Here is a 25,106-nt window from a genome sequence, read left to right as displayed (position 1 = left end):
GTCATGGAAACAAAAACATAAAAGGCATACGCTAAGTTGTTAACATGGGGAAGCAATAAGGGGAGAGGTTGCAACAAAGAAAAAGCCTGAACTAAGAAAACAATGTACATATAAACCCTTTCACTGTGTGTGTGTGTGTGTGTGTGTGTGTGTGTGTGTTTAAGAATATGTAAAAAAAAAAAAAAGTTTTTTTAATAAATTTATTTATTTATTTTTGGCTGCTTTGGGTCTCCATTGCTGCACATGGGCTTTCTCTAGTTGCAGCGAGCGGGGGCTACTCTTTGTTGCAGTGCACGGGCTTCTCACTGTGGTGGCTTCTCTTGTTGTGGAGCACAGGCTCCAGGCGCGCGGGCTTCAGTAGTTGTGGCACGCAGGCTCAGGAGTTGTGGCTCGCGGGCTCTAGAGCGCAGGCTCAGTAGTTGCAGCACACGGGTTTAGTTGCTCCGCGGCATGTGGGATCTTCCCGGACCAGGGCTTGAACCCATGTCCCCTGCATTGGCAGGTGGATTCTTAACCACTGGGCCACCATATAAGTCTCCCGCCCAGAATTTTTTTTTTTTTTTAAAGCTTTTATTTATTTATTTATTTATGGCTGTGTTGGGTCTTCGTTTCTGTGCAAGGGCTTTCTCTAGTTGTGGCAAGCGGGGGCCACTCTTCATCGCGGTGCGCGGGCCTCTCACTATCGCGGCCTCTCTTGTTGCGGAGCACAGGCTCCAGACGCGCAGGCTCAGTAATTGTGGCTCATGGGCCCAGCTGCTCCACGGCATGTGGGATCTTCCCAGACCAGGGCTCGAACCCGTGTCCCCTGCATTGGCAGGCAGATTCTCAACCACTGCGCCACCAGGGAAGCCCCAGAATTTTTTTTTTTAATGTGGGACTATGGACTTTGTTTTTGGTTTTTCTACTTAAAACAAAAAAAAACACAAAACTTTTTCTGAAGTAGTACAAACAAAAAAAGACCCCCCAAAATGTTGAGGAAAATACAACATAAGTAATGAAATAGTAAAGTCCTTCATATATGTTTTATACGTCTGTAGAAAGCTCTTACAAATCGGTAAGAGCTGAATTCACAGATCAACCCACCTGTGGCAGCATCAAAGATGAGACCACCTTTGCCTGCCTTCAAAAAGCTCAAAACATACCAAGAGTTAAAGCATTATGCAAATAACCCAAAACTACATCACAGGAAATTCTCTAAACTGAGTTGCAAATGAATCAAACGCAGTTTACTTCCAATAAGGCATTCTGGTAATGAAGTATCATTTGAGCAGAACTTTGTAAAATGCTATGGTTTCACCACTCAGAGTCGTGTACGGAGAGAAAGAAAAGGTAAGTAGAGGATGAAGCCAGGAAACGACGCATGTCTGGAAGTTAGAGTCAAATCTGAACGGGAACTAATCCCTTGTCGGTTGCATCATTTGCAAACATTTTCTCCCATTCTGTGGGTTGTCTTTTTGTTTTGTTTGTGGCTTCCTTTGCTGTGCAAAAAGCTCTTGAGTTTAATTAGGTCCTATTTGTTTATTTTTGTTTTTATTTCCATTACTCTGGGAGAAGGATCAGAAAAGATATTGCCATAGTTTATGTCAAAGAGTGCCCTGCTTATGTCTTCCTCTAAGTTTTATAGTATCTAGTCTTACATTTAGGTCTTTAATCCACTTTGAGTTTATTTTTGTGTATGGTGTTAAAGAATATTCTAGTTTCATCCTTTTACATGTAGCTGTCCAGTTTTCCCAGCACCATCTATTGAAGACACTATCTTTCCTCCATTGTATAGTCTTGCCTCCTTTGTCATAGATTAATTGACCACAGGCGCATGGGTTTATTTCTGGGCCTTCTATCCTGTTCCTTTGATCTATATTTCTGTTTTTGTGCCAGTACCATACTGTTTTGATGACTGTAGCTCTGTAGCATAGTCTGAAGTCAGGGAGCCTGATTCCTCCAGCTGCGTTTTTCTTTCTCAAGATTGCCTTGGCTATTCAGGGTCTTTTGTGTCTCTATACGAATTTTAAGATTTTTTGATCTAGTTCTGTGAAAAATGCCATTGGTAATTTGAGAGGGATTGCATCAAGTCTGTAGATTGCCTTGGGTACTGGGGGTAAGAGTGGTGGGGGGAGAGACAGATTGGGAGTTTGGGATTGACATGTACACACTGCTGTATTTAAAACAGATAACCAAAAAGGACCTGCTGTAAAATTAATTAATTAAAAAAAATCTGAATGGGGCATAAAGAGAGGGAAAGTGATGGGACATTAAGACTTAGAGGGCAGGCAAGGGCCAGGCTGCCCTGTAGGAACACATGGGGATGTTTCTACAGATAAATTCTGCAGAGAGCAAGGACAAGAGCTGAGCTAATCCCAGCGACAGTGCAAAGGCAGGAGCAAAGTGGCAATAAATTGACGGCAAACAGCAATTAGGAAACTTCTGCAAATTTTCAAGTGAGAAGGAATGAAGGCTTGAATTACAGCCATGGGAATTGGAATCCAACACCTGGCAGGGTTTGCTAAGTGACTGGACATAAGGATTTTATGTTTATTTGATAGAAATAAAAATGTTTATCCACATTATTCTTGACCAGAATGAATATAATCAAAATAAATCTATTTTGTCATTTAGCTTTATGTTATCTGTCCTTGAAATTGCAAAGATTTCCACTAGATGGTGGGAATAAAGACACACTTCACATTAATGAATTGGATTTTGACAACATTTATCTTGAGGAGCCTTACACCTGTATTAATTTGTAATGTCTGGGCTTCCCTCTTGGTGCAGTGGTTAAGAATCCGCCTGCTAATGCAGGGGACACGGGTTCGAGCCCTGGTCTGGGAAGATCCCACATGCCATGGAGCAACTAAGCCCGTGCGTCACAACTACTGAGCCTGTGCTCTAGAGCCCACGGGCCACAACTACTGAGCCCACACGCCACAACTACTGAAGCCCGTGTGCCTAGAGCCCATGCTCCACAACAAGAGAAGCCCCTACTCACCACAACTAGAGAAAGTCCACGTGTGGCAACAAAGACCCAACGCAGCCAAAAATTAAATAAATAAATTAAATTAAATTAAATAAATGGCCCTTTAAAAAAAATATGTAATGTCTGTAAAACTATTCTTATTTTACTAGAAAAAAACTATATTCACCCCTAAGCTCTATCAAGTTAAAAACAATTTTGGATAAATGTGTACGAGAAAACGCTACTTGATTTCTATATGTACTTAGGCAAAATACAGAGATGTAGTCTAATAAAAATGTGCTTAATCAAATGCATAATGTTCTACATAGCACCAGGCCAGCTGACAACCTTGAAATCACCATGAAAAATCTTCCTCCCCCAGTATTTCCCAAAGACTTTCAGTGGCATTACTGAACACTAAAATGACAATGTAAATACAAGTCAGATGAACCCAATTCTGAATCTAGTTTAAAGGTGTAAGAGCTAAGGTAAAAAGCTAAGCCACAGTCACAGAAGACCCACCCATACAATGGTTTAAACCACAAAAGTTTTTTTCTCTCTCTTGTTCTGAGGTGAGTGGTCTCAGCTGGTGGAGCAGCTGTTTCATGAAGTCACTCTGGACCCGGGGTCCCTCCAGCACGTTGATCCACAGTCTTCTATGACACTGTTATCATTTGCAGGTTGGAAAGGAGTCGTTTCAGGTTCCAACTGGATGGAAGGAAAGAGGCCAGCTGGGAAGCAAGTCAGGTGTCTTCGGGACTGCCCTGGCAACAGCACACCCTGCTGACAGGAACCTGCCACTTGGCCACACCTGGCTGCAAGGACACTGAGTCACGTCATCTGCTGTCATGCCTCCGAGGAGGATGGATGGACTCCGGTGTGGCGGACAAGTCATCTCTGCCAAAAAGGCCTTTGGAGCAATGTAAAACACCCTCATATGATTAAGGTGGCAAGTGGCTGCCATGAAAGTCAGCATAATGGTTACCTTTGAGCAGGAAGAGTTTTGAGAAGGAAATTTTGAGATATTGGCAATGTACGTGGCAGTTACATGATGTCCCCTTTATATTAACTCATTAAGCTGTATTTTAAGCTTTTGCATCTTTTTTTCACAGCAAAGGGTTTTTAAATAAAGACCAACCCTGCTGCAAGGAAATACACACTGTCCAATCCTTAGTGGGTGTGTATACCTCAGTCAGCCTAGCAGATCAGAAAATTAGATTCCAAAGTGACATATAGCATTGTTTGGTTTTACTTAATACATTTTTAAAAATTATTTATTTATTTATTTATTTATTTATGGCTGTGTTGGGTCTTCGTTTCTGTGAGGGCTTTCTCTAGTTGCGGCAAGTGGGGGCCACTCTTCATCGCGGTGCGCGGGCCTCTCACTATCGCAGCCTCTCTTGTTGTGGAGCACAGGCTCCAGATGCGCAGGCTCAGCAATTGTGGCTCACGGGCCTAGTCACTCCGCGGCATGTGCGTTCTTCCCAGACCAGGGCTCGAACCCATGTCCCCTGCATTGGCAGGCAGATTCTCAACCACTGCGCCACCAGGGAAGCCCCTACTTAATACATTTTTGTAAAAGCAAATATTTGTAGTTTATTTCCATTGATTTCTGAGTTCAATTTCGCTATTTATCTAGTATGAAATGGGGTTTCAGAAATGAAATGCTGATCTACGATTTTATTTATAAGAGAGAAGGATTTGACATAACAGCTCAGCATGTGACAAGAGTCCGGGAATCAATTCAGGTTCAGCATCATTCATTCACCAACAACCCACCAGCAATCCAACTTTAACTCAGATTTATATGAAATAAGAATAAAACGGGTGGGACTGTGTGGCAGACAGACTCTAAGGTGGTCCCACTACCCCTGCCTTCTAGTATTCATGCCCTTGTGTAACCCCTTGTGTGGGTGGGACTTACTTCTACCCAAAAGAATACAGCAACGGTGACAGAATGTGACTACCTTACATAAGAATGTAATGTCAGTCTTGCCAGGGACACTCTCTTACCAGCTTTGAAAAAGCAAGCTCCAATAACGTAAAGCTGCCTATGGAAAGAATCACGTGGAAACGAACTGAGGGTGGCTTCTAGCCAACCATCACCAAGAACCGAGACCCTCAGTCCAAGAGCCTACAAGGGGCTGAACTCTGCCCACAACCATGTGAGCTTACAAGCAAATGCTTCCCATTTCGAGCCTCAGATGAGCCCCCAGCCCTGACTGGCACCTGCACTGCAGCCTTGCAGAGAACCCAGCTAAGCTGTGCCCAGGCTCCTGACCCACAGCAACTATGAGGTAACAAATGTGTGTTGTTTTAACTAAGTTCATAGTAAAGAGTGTGACACAGGAACAGATATAATCTTTGTGAAAATTCCACTTTTTCCAAATCCACGAACACTTGACAGAAAGTACCTTATCTTCTCAATAAATTTATGAAAACTAGGATTTTAACAGGGTATTTTAAGAGCATGACAAGACAGTTCATGGCAGGGGCTGATTGCCATACATTTTTCTCAAGAGACTCACATTACTGCTTCCAGAGGCATTTTATTATTTTATCAGTTTTTGAAGGTAAGCATATTTCGAACTCTGTCAAGTGCACACTGCTCTTTTATTTTGGAAAGCAAGTATACAGAATAAAGGAAAAGGCTCTTTGATTTTTTTAAAATTAATTAATTTCTTTATTTTTGGCTGTGTTGGGTCTTCGTTGCTGCACGCGGGCTTTCTCTAGTTGTGGCGAGCGGGGGCTACTCTTCGTTGCAGTGCGCGGGCTTCTCATTGCAGTGGCTTCTCTTGTTGCAGAGCACAAGCTCTAGGCACGTGGGCTTCAACAGTTGTGGCACGTGTGCTCAGCAGTTGTGGCATATGGGCTTAGTTGTTCTGCGGCATGTGGGATCTTCCCAGACCAGGGATCGAACCCATGTCCCCTGCATTGGCAGGCAGATTCTTAACCACTGTGCCACTAGGGAAGTCCCGGCTCTTTGACGTTTGATGTTAACTTTACTACTTCCCCCAGCACCAACATTCCCCCTAAAACACTATCAATTGCTAGGTATGTAGTCCATACCCCAAAATTCTTACTCTTCGTTACTGACTTCCATAACAAGGACAACAGATGCCTGAATATGAATAGACTGAAATGTTAAGCGTTACTGTATCTTAATCGACAAACTGCATTTGTAACACCTTTTGCACTATTTGTTAATACTTCTCAATTATTTCATCTCAATATAATTAATTATATCTCACTCATAACCTACTCTGTAGAAGAGAAAAACAAATTATTGGTCCAGACTTACAATTTAAAATAAAAACTGCTTTGCTAGTAAAACAAACAAAAAAAACCACCTGGTATTCCAACTATTTCAGTTACACTTGTGAGCATGTCACTGCCTTTACTATTATATCATATGTCATAAACATATGTACACAGGTCCACTGATCTTTGTCACGTAACAGTTTATACATTTCTACAGCGGTATAATACACATACTGTCAAGAACACTTCTCCTGTCCACCACAAATACGCAAATACAGGTTCAATCACCTGAGAGCTAAGGGTTTAGAAACAGGCACTATGAAAGGGCCCATCTCTTTTGAAGTTACTTAAACAGCTGATCCAGATTCTAAGGGAATGTTTGGCAGAAATGCCTGAAACAACGAAGAGAGTGTCACATTTTCAAAGCAGTAAGGGCTAAGAGAATATAAAATTTAGTGAGCAGAAGCTCAGTCATCACTGAATGAGAGTAAAACAAGGGGAAGCTGGACTGTTTGTAGGCAGGAACTTCCCTACACAGTAAAAAGTTCTATAGAAAAACTCTGCTACATTTCGTTTTGTGAAAATTAATAAGGAGAAGGCTCACTAAAATGGAGTTGGGAGGCCAGAAGGGGGAGCTCTCATGCAGTACCACTCAAAGTCAGCAGGAGGAAGAATCAACAGGAAAGAATCAATTACAGGTCCCCACAGGAAAAGATGTACAGGGCATCTCCTACAAGAAATCCACTTCCCCAGCAACTCGGCCAGAAACCAGCAGCACTCTGAACTCTCACTTTTCTCCAATGGACTGTGATTCAAAACAACCCCTGCCAACAACCACCTTTTTCTCTATAAAATAATGTTCCTCTCCTTTGTTAGACTTGCCTTTGGCCTTTGTATAGCATGCTTGTCCCAAATTCCAGTTCTCTGCTATTCTCGAGTAAACCCATTTTTGCAGGTAAAATAACTGTTTCATTTTTAAGGTCAATGATTTTCAAAACTTAGTCTTAAGAATAATTAAGACTCAAGGTAACAAAAAATATGAAGGTTCATAAAAATTACTCACTCTTTTCACTCTCTCTCCAATCCTTAGACTCCACTAAATCACCTGAATGCATAGCAGACATAATCTTCTGAGCAACACTGGAGAGTGGTATCTTACAGAGGTCAAAGCCTACAAATGCCTCGTAATTTTCCATTTTCATAAAATCCTAAACATAAGATAAACATAATACCCATATATTAATTTTGAGACTTCAAAATAAGAAAAAGTCATGTAAAAAATTTTATGTAGAGACATTCATAAAAATTACTATATTCACCACTACAGGAAATAGGTATTAATTGTCCCCATAATACAGATAAGATAGTAAGAAGTGAAACATTTAGAGGCTCAACTGGGTATTATGGTAAATAGACAACAAAGTAAAGAACGTATCTCCAATCTTGAAGCAAGCAATCTACTCAAATATTTCCTACTTCTTGAGGTTTGAAACAAATGGCTTAATTATAATCTTCAAACATACAGATCTAGTAACATAAAAATTATTTTTAACTGTCTTGGGTTATTATGACAGACACATAACCTGACATCCTTTCACTTGCACTGCTGGGCTGTACTGGCCTCCTGGGCTGAGCAGGTGAAGGTCTAGAAGGGACAGTACAAATCGAGTAGCTGGTAATACATCTAATGTATTTGGCACTAATCTAAACAGAATTTGCTGTTTCATGAACCAGAAAACCAGGTGACATTTTCCCACATTACTGGAGAGGAGAAAAATTTCAAGTAAATTCTCAATTCCAAGGTAGGGCAGAGGGAAAAACAGGAACAAACAAAGATTACCTGTGAGGAGTTAATAACAAAATCTTAGGCAAAACTTATTGCTACAAATTTTTCAAGCATATTAACATCTACTTAACAAATACAAATTTTGAAAAATGTACAAATACAATAATTAGCAAAACATATTTGTTCAAAATTGTCAAGGCCCATATGTCACCTAAGCATACCCATTTTCTGATGGTTGTAGCTAAAAAACTCCATAAAGATCACCTAAAATGTGAAGTTTTTAGACAGACATTCCACATTACAAGCAGGTAATACATTTTTGGAGCAGTAATATTTCTTGAAGGTAGTGTCTAAATCTTCTCTTTTCTCCATAAAGCTTACTTAGTATGTAACAGAGGTCACATATAAACCTGGCACTCAAGAATCATTTGATGTAATAACTGATAAATAAGCTACTTCAAATTATTTTACCTCAACTCTTAAAATAATTTCTAATTGTCCAAATACTACACTTGTATCCCAACCAATAGAATCCAACACTTAGGTATTTTCACTCCTAAGAAATTGATTAAAATAGTGTTATACATCTGAGCAACCACTTCTATGGAATTTTGAAATTTCATTTGAAAGTCATTCATTATATGTAAGTCAGACTGAAGTCAAAGCACTGCTGACATCTGTCCTGCAGAAATGTTGAATCCCTAGGACCCAACCGCTAAAATGAGCAATGGCCAATGGAGACTTGACATTCTTTGTGGTACAAGTAGGAACATTAAAATAGTCTCGAAGTCTACAGCAGGGAATTATGGGTGAATACAGTTTGAGTGGCAGAATTTTACTTCATAGACAAATATGAGGAGACTTAACTATTCCATTTATTAAGGTCTACAGCTTTAACAATGCTGATTCAAAGTCCTACAAATTTGTAAAATATTTAACAGCAGAAATTTCTATCTCTAAAAAAATAAAATGAGAGATACAATTAACTCTGTAAAAAATATTTGCATTATATAATAATGCTTTTTCCCTATAACTTAAAAGTTACCAGGACTAAGTGCCACCAAGCAAATGTTCAAGTCATAAAAAGCACTGGTACTTTGAACAAACATATAATAAACCAAATTGATATAATACTTGAATTCATTAAATGAAATGTTCCATTGACCTCGAATTTAAAATTTTCATAGTGTTTATTAGCTATATTCTCCTCCTAATATATAAAACATTAAAACACAGCACGTGCAGTAAATATTTCATTTTCAATCTTCAAGACCAACAGCCTTAATCTTTGACTGGTTTTCTAAATTCTCCACAATATCTTTCAGATAATCTTCATCTTTTAAAAAATATACATATAATTCTCTTTCCATTTGATGCAGTTTATTAGATGCCAAAATTTTTCTTTTTGTCTTCACATCAGCAAGAATATCAGTAAGAAGATGATTTAGCTTATTTAGTTGAGATTCAACTTGATGAAACTGCTCCATTAACTCCTAAAAGGAAAATAATAATGCTTTTAATTCAAGAGCTCTATTCATACTATCAATTATAAATTTAAAATGTAATTTACATAAGAAGAATCTAAATGATATAATGATTATTCCCACAATCTCAACAATAAATGAACCTCAATTAAAAATCCATAGCAGGGGGTACACTTCCCTGGTGGTCCAGTGGTTAAGACCCTGAGCTTCCACTGCAGGGGGGCGGGGGTTCCATCCCTGGTCAGGGAATTAAGATCCCACATGCCGTGGGCCCCGGGCAAAAAAAAAAAAAAATCCATAGCAGGATTAGTAAAAAGTCTATGTATTGATAAGATCCATTGCAACAACTTCCTATAGGCAATTTTAAGTGATTCAAAGCAAACTCCTACTCCCTGAAGAGTACTTGATATGTAAACTTTTCTGCATATTCATACATTCAACAAATATTACTGAACGCCCACCACGCACCAAGCACTGTTTTAAGAGTCTACAAATAGAAGAATGAGCACCATTTCCTTCATGGAACTTACATTCTGCTCAAGTAATCAAACCTTGTTTTAGCCTAAGCTGTTTACTCTAGACATCACAGGTACTGAGAAAACCTTGAAATGAAGCAATTACCAATATAAAAGAATTACCTTAACAAAAATCTCATTTTTCTTTTTTCACATTGTTACAGAAGATGGAACTGTATGTGACATTCAACAATCCTGACTTAACCATGTAATTCTTCTCAAAAACCTAGACATGCTGGACCCTTCACATTTAATAACTGAAATTCCTCACTTCTTAACATTAAAAGCAGTTTATTAACAAGTTTCCATGGCTTTCTAGTCATGTATTCTACTCCTATAATTTTTCAGCCAGTATTACCAAAGAGGTTCGCAGAAAATCTGTAGCTGTAACTACACCTCAACCTTCCACAGCCTCTCAGCATGGTCCACAGCATGGTAATCACCTGGGGGAGTTTGTTAAGAATAGATTCCTGCACCTCATTCCACACTAAATCACTCTGCAACAGGGCCAGAAGCTACCTATCAACAGGCTCCTTGGTGATTCTAATATACAAATTCATGAACAACAGCTTCACACCTGTCATAAAAGCCAGTTCCAGAGAGTACTTCTTAAACTAACTACATTAAAAAAAAAAAAAAATCAAGTAATATCCACATTAAGCGGTCTCTCTTTGAGGAAAAACTGTAAACTCGAATACAATGAGAAACATCTCACCTTTAGTTTCAGTACTAAAGGTCTTAACAGTTACTAAAATAATACTCCTACAAATACTGAAAAATATTCAACTTCATTAATAAAAATGCAAGTTAAAATTCATATGGATGACACTTTATACCTCACTGGGATAGGGAAAAACATTAAATAATGATACCCAATGACATTATAGTGAAATCACCATATTTTAGTGATTCTAGGATGGAATCTTTCACATTTTAATATAACTGAAATCAACATGCACTGTACAATCAAGAGCATCATGTAACTGTTATTGACCACTCATTAGAAGCACTTTATCACCAATATTTTATTTTTTGCCATGCCGCAAGGCTTGCAGGATCTTAGTTCTCCCAACCAGGGACTGAACCTGTGCCGCCTGAAGTGGAAGCGCCGAGTCCTAACCACTGGACCGCCAAGGAATTCCCTCACCAATATATTTTTAAAATTTTTTATTGCGGTAAGAACACATAACATGAGATCTCCCCTCTTAAATTCAGGAGTACAATATGGTATTGTTAACTACAGGCACAATGTTGTATAGCAGATTGCTAGAACTTGTTCATTTTGCATAACTGAAACTTTATACCTGTTGATCAACAATTTCCCATCCCTGGCAACCACCATTCTACTCTGTGCTTCTAATAAATCTATTTTAGATAGCTCATATAAGTGGAATCATGCACTATTTCTTCGTGACTGGCTTATTTCACTTAGCATAATCTCCTCAAGGTTCACCCACGTTGTGGCATTTTGCAGTTCTCTTTTTTTAAGGTTGAATAATATTCCATTGTATGTGTATACTATATTTTCTTTATTCATTCCTCCATGATGGACTTTTAGGTTGTTTCCACAGCTTAGCTATTATGAGTAAGTGCTGTGATGAACATGTGAGTGCAGACATCTCTTTAATATCCTGTTTTCATTTCCTTTGGATATATACCCAGAAGTAGGATTACAGGATCATAACAGTAATTCTATTTTTAAATTTTTTGAGGAAATTCCATACTGTTTTCCACAGCAGCTGCACCATTTTGCATGCCCACCAAAAATGGACAAGGGTTCCAACTTCCCCAAATCCTCACCAATCCTAGTCTTTTGGTTTTTGATAACAGTCATCCTAACAGGCGTAAGGTGTTATCTCACTGTGGTTCTGATTTGCATTTCCCTGATAATTAGATAATCGAACATCTACTCATAAACCTGTTGGCCATCTGTATGTCTTCTCTGGAGAAATGTCTATTCCAGTCCTTAGCCCATTTTAAAATCAGGTTATTAAGTTTTCTGCTATCACCAACATTCTTAATGTATAATGTGGAAAAATATTAAAAGTACTTTGAGTCAAGAAATAACATAGAAGTGGACACTAAATGTGAAGCTTTAGAAACACCTTAACCATTTTAATTGGCTTTTTCCCTTTTAATGTATATTCGAAAGTGCTATGATAAAAACCTATGCCTACCCACACCTAAAAGGTATCTTCTAATAGGCATGAAATAAAAATTCTAAATAAGGAAGTACTGTGTCAGTTTAATTGAAAAAGTTTTTTCTTTCTTAGAAATTCATGAAATTATGGTGTATCATATGATAAGTGGTGTCTAGCAGACATTTAATAGTGCTGGTGGCATTGTAAGTCGGTACAACTCCTTTGAAAAGCAATATGGCAGTATCAAAGGCCAAAAAATAATGTGTATACCCAAGAAATCCAATAATTCTACTTCTAAGAGTTCATCCAAATGAATGTATCAAAAAAAAAAGGGAAAGTATCCAACAACAAAAAGCTATATACACAAGATATACATGATCTCATTCAAGAGCAAACATAAGAAAAAAATGAAGACTATCAAAATACCTGAAAATGGTGGACTGGTTACACAAATTATGACACAGTAATTAAATCAAGAGTATTATAAATATTAAAAATTAATATCGTTTAGCATGGAAATGTCTGTTTCATAATGCTAAGTATAAAGGAAGAACATGAAAGATACATTAAGTAAAGGAAAAAAGCATCCACCTTGCAAATACTAACCAAAAGAAAGATAGCATAGGAATATTAATATCAGACAAGAGAATATTAAGACAAAAAGCACAATACAGGGTCATTATATAATGCTCAATGGTTCAATTCACTGCAATTTAAGTCTACCAGAATAATTCACTGCAATTTTAAATTTGGATGTAACTTACAAAATAAACTCAAATATAAAGAAAAAACCGACAGAACTACAAGGAGCAATTTTCAAATCCACCATCATGGGATTTTTACATAATTGTTTAAAAGATCAAGAAAATAAAAATCACTAATAGGAGACTTTAAAAAACTAATCACAAATATCACTTCACATCCATTAGGATGACTGTTATATATTTTGTAAAAAGGGAAAGTAACAAGTGTAGGCGAGGACATGGAGAAACTGGAACCCTGGTGCAGCTGCTGTGGAAATGTTCGGCAGTTCCTCAGAAAGTTAAACACAGACTTAACACATGACTCAGCATCCACTCCTAGGTATAGACCCAAAAGGAATGAAAACAGGGACTCAAATTCTTGTACAACAATGTTCACAGCAGCATTATTCACAACAGCCAAAAGGTGTAAACAACCCAAGTGTCTATTAAACAGATGAACAGATAAAATGTGATGTATACACACGATGGAATACTCAGCCTCAAAAAGGAATAAAATTCTCACACCTCATGCAATATGGATGATACTTAAGGACATTATGCTAAAATAAGCCAAACACAAAAGGACAAATATTATACAATTCTACTTACATTAAGTACCTAAAGTAGGCAAATTCATAGAGACAGAAACTGGAATAGAGTTACCAGGGATGGGGGGAAGGAGGAATGGCGAGTTAATATTTAACAGGCACAGAGATTGGCCCATTTGGGATGAGGAAAAAGTTCTGGAAAATGTATGGTGTCACAGTTGCACGACACTGTGAATGTATTTAATGTCACTGAATTGCACACTTTAAAATGGTTAAAATTGTAAATGTTACATTTTGTGTATTTTACCACAGTAAAAAAAATTATTTAAAAAAACTAATCATAAGCCTTCTTATTTCAAGAAAAGTAAGCTAGTTACTCAGATCAATTCTTCCATAGGAAAAAATGTGAAAGGTGAAATGAAGTACTTAAAGAGTCAAACAAAACAAAAGCTTCCTAAAAGCAACAAAGCGATAACAAGACATTAAAAGAAACTACAAGTCCATAAAACAATACAGATTGGTAAGGGAGCCCAGGAGGTGCTTTACTCAATTGCCAATCTTGGAAAATAGGAATCCATGATTCCTGAGACTCACAAGATGAGTGGGAGAAAAATCAAAGTCCAAGGTCCACAGAAGGTGGGAAGTCAAACAGGAGAGACTCTCTTCATAATAAACTAAGGACTCAAAGGACACCAACAATCTTAAGATCAGGATGGCCAGAGATGGAAGAGCCCTTGGTTAGAATTACAGCCCCAATAGGAATCACCTGGGTCCTCCGAAAACAGAGTTTGAACTCATTTATGGTTCAGAAGTGGTGGTGCCCAAAATATCTAACAAAACATACATGAAGGCAGAAGGCATTTAAGGATCCTTTATCTCATAATGTAAGAGGGTCCCTTCACCAGAAAGATACTGATTTTAAATTTGTATGCCTCATTAAATGGTGATGGGACAATTTGGTTATTCATAGGGAAAAAATAAAAATAAAATTAGAACTCTACCGCTCATGTCATACATAAAAATAAACTCTTGGTGGATTAAAGAACTGAACTTGAACAGCATAACTTTAAGATAAAGTAACGGGGACTATCATTATGATGTTAAGGGTAAACCATAAGAGTGATAAATGACATGACGTTAAAATCTCAAAAAAAAAAAAAAGCCAAAAATAAACTAACAGGAAACAGTAAAAAGAAAAAAACAAGCCACAAATAGGGAGCAAATATACATAACACACATCACTGACAAAGGACTGGCATCTGAAATACATAAATAACTACTGAAAGGGGGTTCAACCTCCCTAACCATCAGAGAAATGCAAATTACAAACTCAACGGGACACTATTTTACATCTATACAGAATGAGAGAAAATTATAAATCAGACAGTGCTATGTGATGAAAAGGATATGGATACATAGCATCTCTTCAACACCACTGGTACAGTACGGTACAACCCCTTTAGAAATCAGTTTGATGTACACTGTAAAACTGAACCTGTTATCTAGCAATTCCACGCCTGCGTGAGGGGACAGTGAGTGATGTGAGTGAGTGTGTGTGTGTGTGTGTGTGTGTGTGTGTGTGTAGGCATGCATCTATAAGACATGCAACAAGACTATACATAGCAGTATAATCTACAACGGCAAAAACTGGAAATAATCTAAATGTCTGTCAACAGAACAGATAATTGTGGGATTTCACATAAGAGAATACTAACTATACAAAAGAGAAAACTATAAATGAGCTATAGCTTTACAATTATCAACATGGATGAATCTCAAAATCATATTAAGAAACAAGCAAGTTACTAAAGAATACATTAATACAATCTATATAAAGTTCAGAAACATACAAAACTAAATAACGCACGGTCTGTATTATAAATAAAAGAAAGCGAATGACAAAATTAAGCGTAGTAGTTACTCCTTGAAGAAGAGACGGGAATGCTATTAGGAGGAGCACACTATTACTAAGTGTACACAAGATTTTAGAGATATAAGGGCAATCCTCTATTTACTAAGATGGGTGAAAAAAATACAGGGGTGGTTTTATTTTTCTTAATTCTTAGCATAAACATTACATATCCTTCTACATCTGAAATATTTCAGAACTTTTTAAAATTCTGTGTACACTGATCAAAACTATCTGAAAAATATATTTATATGTGGATAAAAATGAGATATGAAAATGTTATTATTAGGGCAATGGGATACGGAGTAATATTTTCCTCATGTTAACATTTTCTTTAGCAACTTTTACAATAAACACTATTTTTTAAAGTATTTTTAATTACTATGGCAAGCACCCACCTGATCACTAAGCAAAAGCTGATTTCCTCCTTGATACAAAGCATCACAAAGCATGTCCACATCATTATTTAGTTTGGACAGAAAGAAAGAATGCTCTTGAGCAGATACTGCTAACTGCTCTTGTACCAAAGAAACGTCCTGTTTTAATTTCTCAGCCACTTCTTCCAGGTTTCCATGGGTTATAAACAATTCTTTTTTCTTATTCTCTCCTTCTAAAAGTTGATAAAGCCTAAAATGTGAAGATTAAAAATTATAGAAAAAAATTCTCAAGTCAGTAGTACAGTTTTCAAAATTATAATCCACTATATTGGGGCATCTTTGGGGAAAGCTAACAATCTATAAATATTAATCAAACAACTAAAAACATTCCAACTAAAATACTACCTCATTACAGAAATACGTATTCTAATTATTGTATCTGAATGCCTGGTTTTCCCATCTTCCAAGTTTTAGACAAAAAATTCTTTTTGACTTTAACTGCCATTAACCTACTTCAAACAAACGTTTCAGAAATACCTCCCTAGAAAACAATTCTTTCACAGAACACAACTATGATGTAGTAGAAACAGCAATGAACTTGAAACAGAAGACCTAGATCTGAGTTCTGGCTGCCACGTAAGACCTAAGTCAAGTCAACCTCTGAGACTTAATTTTCACATCCTAATACCTACCTAATTTTAAAGGACTGTGGTAAACTTAAAAGAGAAAAACTGAAAATATAAACAACGTAAAATGTTTTAAAAAGTAAACAGTAAAGAGCTACGTAAATAGTAATAGTAAACTTGCTACTCCAGTCATGTTCATATTTGCTTGACAAATTAAATTCCTAATGACCCATGAGGTCACTTTAACACTTCAAACATTAATGGCAGAAATATCCTACGAGACAAATGGAAAAATGTGAGGCAGCACCTTCTACATATTTATGACAAAAAGTGTCTGCTCTTTTTCCTAGAATTTTAAAAAAATGTATTCTTTTAATTATTTTAACAAGTTGCAACAGGTTTCCTAAAACAGGTTCAAGCCTAAGGCTAATTCTGTTCTTGTGGAATGTCACTACACAATTCCAGGGGGCACCATTTACACAGAATCATGAGGTCAATGCCACCTCTGAAAGTGTGCAGTGAGGCAGCCCTATCCATGCCCCTCATTTCATTAATAAGAACACAAAATATTAGATGATTTTCTTCTAGTCTAGAGAAAAATCAGGAGTAGGATCCAGAGTTTCGAGTCCTTTGACTACTTTAGCCCTCCAATTTCAGTATCCCCATACCATCAATTGCTTAGACATCCAGAAAAGACTGGAAGCTAGCATTCATTCTTGCTGATTCACCTGACTAGACGCAAAAATGAAGTCTTCTCTCCTCTCTACTGCTGCCTTCTCCAAATGCAGTCAATTCTCTGCTCTGTAATAACTTGCTATACACCCAGCTGTATTCAAACTTCCTGCTGTAAATTAAACTCCTGCCCCAAATCTAAAAACATCTATCAATAAATAGTGCCCAAACATGAATAAAGACCTTGTATTGTATATTTTCAATCCTCCAACCCATCAACCTCACCTCTAAACCAGCTACTTCCAGATTTAACATAAATGAAAAAGAGAGCAAGAAATTAAAAAGGAAAAAGAAACATACAAGAATATAACAGAAAGGTGGAAGAAAAGAATACAAAGGCCAAAAATGGAGTGCAAAGAATTCTTTAAACGTCCACAATTTTAGTTCAAACTCTAGTATTTTACAAAAACGAATGGAAAAATAATTATTCACTAAAGAAACAATGAAGCCTACCTATGAGTAGAATAATCCTTGGTATCAATGGTATTCCTTGGATTTATCTGCTGAGATACTGATGGGTCTGTCAGCATTTCTAATTGCTGGTGCAGCATCAAATTACTTTGACTAAGTTCTTGAACCAAGTTTTCAAGCTGACGATATATGTCCCAATGCCTTCTCAATTCAATTTCATATGATAATTGTACAAGTTCAAATGATGCCTTTTGCTTTATCAACTGATTTAAAACTAACTCTTGTCTTGCTGTGTAATAGTCTTGTTTAGCAATCTGCAGATCGAAATCTCCCTTTACAACTGGCATATTCAATAACTGGGCATTCTCTTTTACCACAGCAGGCAAAATTTTGTCTTTTATATGAGTGATTTGTTCTTCAAGTTTCAGAATCTCACTGTTCAAGCTAGAAATTTTAGCATCCAAAATATCTTTGCCAAGAGCCTACACAAAGAAAACAATTACATTTCAAACTGTTAAGTATAAAGTTGAAATAGTTTTAAAATTATTTTCACTTTCCATTTTAGGTTATCAGATAACATACTCACTAATAAAAACTTATTTCATATTAGCAGAAGCCAAAATCACAGTTTAAGAAAGTGTAGACTAAGCCGTAAAGCCATTATGAACTGCTAACTTTTAATGCTATTACTACCATGTAAAATACTAGACACAGTAATGGACATCTTGGCCAGACACAAAACAGACATCTTGTCATGTTTGTCTTAATAAAAATCACACTACTCACCGAATGCTAATGTATACTATTTAAGTTTTTCTTAAAATTAAAATAATCTCAGTAGCTATTCTCCCAGCCTGCCTGTTGACTTTAGCACTTCTACAGAATAACAGGACTTCACACATCATTCCAAAGTTTGTGTCAGTTATAGGTATTCAGCTTCAGAAAAGCTGATATTTTTACTCAGCTATCTAGTGGTTACATTACCAAGAAAGCAAGCTTCCCAAGAGTGCAGATGGCTACCTATAATACATCTGTACATTCTTAGAAAAGAATCAGGGTTTCAGTCCACTGAACTGGATCTCCAACTTCATTAGCACCATCCTCTGATCAGCGCAAACAAGGCAGAAAACCCGTAACACAGCAATAAGGCTCTTTACCCATTCATCATAAAAAAGGAAATGTCAGGGTCATCTGTATCTGAACCAACACAGAATGCAAAAGTACTTTTATTTAAAATGAGCTAGATAATGTGGTCGGGTTATAATTACTATTTCTGCCCTCGGCTAATATGAAGATCTATTTGTACGAAACAATGACACAGATCACAACTAAACACTGAACAAACAGAAAATAAGAGACTGTGATTCCTTACTATATGCCCCTTTCTAAAGACTTTACTATCAGTATTACTCCATTATCAACAACAATTTCAATATGAATCCAGTCTCATTTCTCATGTTTACCTTGCTAGTGAGGCTATGAAGATTCTCCTCTGCCCATTTTATACTTGACTTCAGGCTCAAATTTCTTGCTTTCAAGTGAATTAACTGATGTTGAGCACAAATATATGCCAGCTGCAGCCTAGCCATCTCTAGCCGTCTCTCCTCAAGAACTTCTTGATTATCACAAATAGAGGGTGCTTGTATATCTAAAAGTTGAAAATTTTCTTCGTTTGAACTTTCAACTACTTCATGTACACCTTGAAAGAACTGTTTTTTGGTATATAAGGTTAATGCTGCTGTGCTTTGCTCTTCTTGGCTTAGATATTTTTCCAATGAAAATTGAGATAAAAACACCAGTGGATTTGTCCCTTGACCCAAATTCGAATGTCTGAAGAACACCAGTAATTTTGCAACTCCATCGGTAAGAGTGTGGAGCTCATTACTGATCTTAGTACTGGCAGCATTTAGAATTCGCTGACTCTGCTTCAGCTTTTTATTGGCTGCTCCTTCTTTAGCATTTAACCTCAGAGATTTGTGGCTAGTTACCGAAGCCATCAACTGGCATTTATTACGTCGCTGAATTTTTAGGTTCTTTAATTTCTGCAGAGTTTGAACCTCATCCTCTAATTTCTCCAGCTCTTTGTCATTCAGGGTAGGTGTCTTCAAATCAGAAGTTTTACAGGTTTTAAGAACTTCATCCAACGCTGCTCCTTCTAGGATGGGCTTGCCTGATTTCTGAAGAATGCTAAAAGCTTCCAATTCCTCTTCAGATAATACGTTCTGTTCACTCACATTCCCACAAAACCACTTCAAAAATGATTCATTCTCAACAGTCTCAAACAACCAGTCAAAATCTTCCCCATTAAGAATATCAGCTTTGGGATAATCAATTTTTTTTAACGTTTCCACAAACTCCTTTCCACAACTCATGGTTTAACTACCCAAATTTTTTGTAACTGATAAGGCTTTATAGTGTTGATATTTAGAAAACGAATCCAAATACACACAAAACTAATTTTACGTTAAGTCCACAGAGAAGGGGGAAAGATATTTTTAGACTCTATAATAATTTCTCCTGGGGGGGAAAAAAAAACAAGTGTTAGATCACAAATAGGGCGACTATATCTTTGAAAGGATGATACAGCTAAACACCACAAGATACAGTTGTAGCTGGAAAGTCTGATGAAGATAAACAATTAGGGTATTACTTAGAACAATGCAACAGTAATGAAAACCTAATTAACAAGAAAATCCTATTTTTTCCAAAGATAACACGGTTTAAAGTACGTTGTATTTTATAGAGCAGCAGTTCAGTTTTTAATTCAAAATACACGGATGTAAATATGTCCAAGCCATCACGCGGCTAAGCAGCCTCTTTTCCCTGTCCTTCCTGAGAAAATAGAAATAAATATGGTAAGATTTTTGAGGAAGAGTCAACTAAATATTTACCTGAATGACTGTCAGCATCCGCATTCACGCAAGAACCAAAGTCAGATACGACGAACCTAGTGCAGAGAAAATCAGGCTTAAAGTTTAAGAACCACCCCCGACTTGAGAAGAGCCAAAGGACTGAGAAATCGTTCAATAAAGGTACTTGAGGCATTTATTATTTTCAGCACAGGGACCACCTGTCCACGCTGCAAACTCCAGGGACGGATACAGGAGACACAGAGGAGGGCCCCAGCAACACATCTGCGGCCCTCGGTGATTTACGGTGATGCAGTCAGCGATGACTGGTACGCGCGTCAATAAACTGCTCGTCCACAGAGGCCGCCGAATCGGCGCCAAGACAAACTGCACAAAGCTCAGGCGGGTGCCCGGCCGGCCTGCGGGGCTCAGGTGCGCCCCCCCGCGTCCTAGCAGCGCCTCAGGGTCGGGCCCGGTCGGGCCCGGCCGGGCGGGGCCCCGGGCGCCCCCCCACGCCCGCACTGGAGCCCCCCGTTTCCGGCCGCGCCCCTCGCCCCTCACTAGCGCCCCCGGCCCCCGCCCCGCACCGGAGGGAGCCCCCAGTGTCCCGCCGCTCTCCTCGCCCCTCCGGGCGCCGCCCCCCGACCGCACTGGAGCCGCCAAGCCCCGGACGCTCCCCTCGCCCACCCGGCCCCCACTCGCACCCCCGGCCCCTCGCCCTGCGGACAGCGACTGCGCCGCGCGGGCAAGTACCTGCGCGCCGAAGGACGTCCCCAGGGACGCCCGGAAGGAAGACGCAGCCCGCTGACCCGCGCCGCTCCCACAGCCCCACCTCCCGCCTGACAGAACTGCGAGGCGACCGCCACACACCTCAGAAAGCTCGGCTCTCACCCCTCAACAGCCCGCCGCCGCGCCTCGCACGGCCTCACGGGAACACCACCCCCGCGCGCGCGCAGAAGGCCGAGGCCGGGTCGCGGGGCGACCTTCTGCACAGGCGCAGGGTCGGAAGAGGCGGGGCTGGCTGGGGCGGGCCCCCGGCCTCACGTCTACTAGCAGGGAGCGAGCTGATTGGCTCCCTGCCTCAGGGGCGGGGCCGGGGCGCGCGTTGGGGAGGGGTGGGGTGGGATCTGGGGGTCGCCTAGGCGGGCGGTCCGGCCTCGCGCAGTCGCTGGGCGTGCACGCAGTACCCCGTCTGCACCCTCTGGGGGCGCTGGCTTTCAGCCGCAGCCTCGTTGGGTCGGGAGCGCGCACCGGAGCCAGCCCCGCCCTGCCCTGCCCTGCCCTGCCCTGCCCTGCCCTGCCCTGCCCTGCCGCCCGCCCCGTGACCGGGCAGCCCCGGCCCCGTGGCCTCTGCGTCCCGTCCTCCCCGGCCGCGGGGCCGCGCTCCACTGCGGAGTGCGCGTGGACGAGCTCGCGGAGCAGACTTACTCGCCTCACAGCCTTTTACGATGAACGCTGTTTTGCAAGAGCGCTTAGTTACCAAGCCCTCACCTGACAATCCCATTTTCCACATACGACTTTTAAATAAAAGTTGAAACTATAACTCGTATAGACATACAGTGGATATGTGTCGGGATGGAGACGGTTTCCAAGGAGGATGCCGGAAACGGAAGATGTGTGGTCAGCGAAAGGAGCAGTGCTCAAATAAGACTGCCGAGTTTGATGCAAATCTGGTTGACGCCCTACTGTCCAATGAAACCAGACTTTTGGCGGTTATCATTTGTATTGGGCAGAATTCATTTGCATCTCTACCAGACACAAATCATTTTTAAGTTACCAATCTTCTACAAATTAACATCGAAATGTGCAAGGTTGGGGCCCTGGTCAATTACTACATAGTCAGTACCCCCCCACCCCACCCCCAGCATCAAATGGCCCTAAGGTGGCTTGTTAGACAATGTCCTAGTCTAGTGCGACATCGGAAGGGCACAAGTCTTTCCGGATAATTTTTCTTAGTATTTTTAAGAAGAGAAAGAATAATGTTCTGGGGCAGATACCATGAAATTAATCTTGACTTGAACATATTTATTAATTCATTTGTTTTACTTTTTTAATCCTCCTCTTCTAAAAGACAATAAAGCCTAAAATGATCGGAAAAACAAACATTACAGAAGAAAAAATTCACAGAGCAGTGCCCGGCCTGAAAGCAGGGGCCTGGCCCCGGGCGGGCGGGGAATGGTCCTGTTGGTGTGAGCTGGGAGGCTGGGTTAGAGCCCCGGGCCCGGGAAGACTCACTCCTTTGCCCAGCCGTGGGGATGGGGATGGGGGCGAGCTGCGGGGAGAGGAGCCGAGCAGCTTTCTGCGGAGGAAGGGCAGGCTGTGGAGGCAGCGCCTTCAAGAAATTCTGCTGAGGAGGCAAAGACTGAGGGAGAGAAAGCAGCAGGACGACAGGAGATGAGGGGGTGGGAATGCAGAGCTGGGGGGAGGGTTTGGGTTTTGTTTTGTTTTAAGATGGGAGGAACTTGGGGATATTTATAGACTGACTGTGAGGAGGAACTCAGAGGAGACAGAAGTAAGGATGCAGAAAGAAAAGGGCTGCTTTCATGAAAGATCCCTGGGACACGGGAGGGTGAGACCCCAGCACACGGAGGCTGAACTATAAGCCCACTTTTCCTAGTGACTCCTGCGTCGTTTCCTGGGCCCACAAAAGTCCGCATATGACTGAATTGCTGACCGCAGTTATTTGCCTGAAAGATGTTCGTGGAGCCAAAAAAAAAAAAAAAGCCCTAAAAATATAAAGTAAAAATCACAACGGTGTTAGCCTCCAGGGTACAAATGACAAATACTAGAGAGTTAACTACCCAGACTCAGAAAGTTTTCCTTGGGAACTTGACTTATTAGGTCACTTCTTTACTTGAGGTTGCATTTAGAATTTAAGAAAGCAAGCGTGTTACACTTACTTCCAGGACAAGCTTTCCTTCCTCCAATCAAAATCATTTGGGGTTTTAGTGGGGAACCTAGGGAGTCAAAAGGTAAAGGGAACCGGTAATGATTCTTCCCTGAGAAAGCCCGTGAGACTCAGTTGGACTAAACAGAACAAAATGTAACTGTGTTTGTTATTTCCTTCCTTCCTGTGGAAATCTTTCTTCCCCTATTGATATTAAAAAGAATTTTAGGTTTTGGATGATTTCTTTTCAGATACGTTAAACTTCAGTCTGATGTTGAAGATCTTTTGTTTTCAGATGTGGGGATAGCTTTCAGTGGTGGTGGTGGGAGTCCATCCTTCAGGTGGGGGAGTGACACTCTCACACAGTGTTAGAAGTTCGATTCTGCAGTCACAAAAGTGACCATCGGTGGCAAGAGACAGATGCTGGGAGCATCCTGTGCACTGGCGGGGGGTGGGGGGGTGGGGGGGGTAGGGCGGAGAGCAGCCTGGAGGGCAGACGCCTGGGGCCTGATGGCTAGGGAGAACCAGAGTCTGGATGGACTCTCCGTGTGCAGCTGAGCAAGAAGTGGCTCTTGTTCCTTTTCTCCCTCCTGGTCCTTCCCCTTCAGAAGAACACCACTTGTGTACCTTACACTGTGGGGCTGCAGGAGGGTGGGAGGAGAGCGCGCTTGTCCTCCATCGAATTGACGATCACGTGACGAAGGTGAAAACTCAGTCCTCAAACTCCTGAGTGGCTGGGGGTGAGGAGGTGACCGTGATGACCCGGTGGGGGTGGAGGAGATGGGGGTGGGGCAGCAGCGAGGCACCTGGAGGGGGTTGGCGTCTCCTAAGGAGCACCAGGACAGGCTGAGGAGGCGGCAGGCAATGAGGAAGGAGGGGTTGAGAGCCACCGAAAACTAGACGGCTAAGAGGATAATCCCACTGACATTCTGGAAAGATCTCTGTGGGGCTAGTGTGCCCTGAGCCTTGGCCTGGCGAGGAGCTGGGAAAGGAGGGAAGGAACCAGCCTGAAAAGGACCCGGCCACTGAGTAGTCAGCGTACCGCAGCACCGATCTGGGCGGCCATAACCCCAGCAAAAGTGTGATAGGAAGACCCACTTCCCAGAGGAGTTGGGAGCTGGGAGCTGGGAGCCGAGGGGTTGGTGAGTGTGGAGGGACGGGGGAGGGAGCCGGGGTGGGCTTGGGCGGAGCTGAAGGCACAGGAGTGGGTGGGGAGAGGGCAGGGCATCTGGGTTTGATCCTGGAGGCGATGGGGGCAACAGGACCACCAGAAGCCATTCTGGCTGCCAAGGAGAGCGTGGGCGGGAGGGTTGAGGCTGAGGCAGGTGTCCTCCCGCTTGGGGCGTGGGTGGTGCTTGCTATAACCCAGGCCTGACACTCAGAGATGGCACTGGGCTGTGGAAGGGCTTCCCAGAGGGCTAGGTCGGGTCCCAGGGCCACCACCTTCCGGCGGACGACCTGAGGAAGGCAGGCACCTTCCCCGAGACTCAGCTACCTGCGAGACAGGCCCAGGGTGAGGACCTTAGGTGCCAAGTACCTCAAGTGCTTAGCCCTGACGCCCTCAATAAAAAGTGATGGTGATTTAAAGTCATAGTAATATTTAGATTCAAATACTCCCACTTAAATTCATACCCAAGTCCTGGCGGCTCAAGGCCCCAGCTGCATTCCCAGTAGGATTCCCTTCTTTTCTAGAGGTGCCCCCAGGGGACTCACACAGGTTCAAGAGGCCAGAATACTGCTTCCTGCTGGGGGAGGGAGGACGAAGTCAGGTGCCCCAGGGTCCCTCTAGGTCCTCTCCCATGGATGCGCACCAAACCCGCTGGCAGGTCTCGTGGAGCCGCCTGTGTGTGCTGTGCCTGAGCCCAGCATGGCAGCCCCGGTTCCCAG

At 41.0% G+C, this 25,106-nt stretch overlaps 1 protein-coding gene across 8 annotated transcripts in view; it reads right to left on the bottom strand.

Annotated features, from left to right (window-relative positions):
* The window catches only part of HAUS3 (HAUS augmin like complex subunit 3), a 36,633-nt gene extending 14,683 nt beyond the window's left edge, over positions 1-21,950 (bottom strand). Inside the window, exons 1-6 of one of the 8 annotated variants that reach the window (XM_057546568.1) lie at positions 21,203-21,320; positions 20,375-20,430; positions 18,947-20,000; positions 17,526-17,965; positions 15,736-15,964; positions 8,855-9,490 (exon numbers count right to left, since the gene is read on the bottom strand). In XM_057546568.1, coding sequence (XP_057402551.1) covers positions 9,257-9,490; positions 15,736-15,964; positions 17,526-17,965; positions 18,947-19,855 — 1,812 coding nt within the window. In that variant the 5' untranslated portion in view covers positions 19,856-20,000; positions 20,375-20,430; positions 21,203-21,320 and the 3' untranslated portion in view covers positions 8,855-9,256. Of the gene's footprint in view, positions 1-5,544; positions 5,880-7,274; positions 7,420-8,854; positions 9,491-15,735; positions 15,965-17,525; positions 17,966-18,946; positions 20,001-20,374; positions 20,431-20,553; positions 20,863-21,085; positions 21,333-21,890 lie in introns of those variants that run through there. The other 7 variants (XM_057546570.1, XM_057546575.1, XM_057546574.1 and 4 more) reach the window with 7 other exon arrangements.
* Between the last annotated feature and the right edge of the window lie 3,156 nt (positions 21,951-25,106).

This window comes from Balaenoptera acutorostrata, chromosome 5 (assembly GCF_949987535.1).
Source record: "Balaenoptera acutorostrata chromosome 5, mBalAcu1.1, whole genome shotgun sequence".
NCBI classification, from domain to species: Eukaryota; Metazoa; Chordata; class Mammalia; order Artiodactyla; family Balaenopteridae; genus Balaenoptera; species Balaenoptera acutorostrata.
Note: the sequence above shows the minus strand (reverse complement) of the source record. Positions and strands in the feature narration are given on the sequence as shown.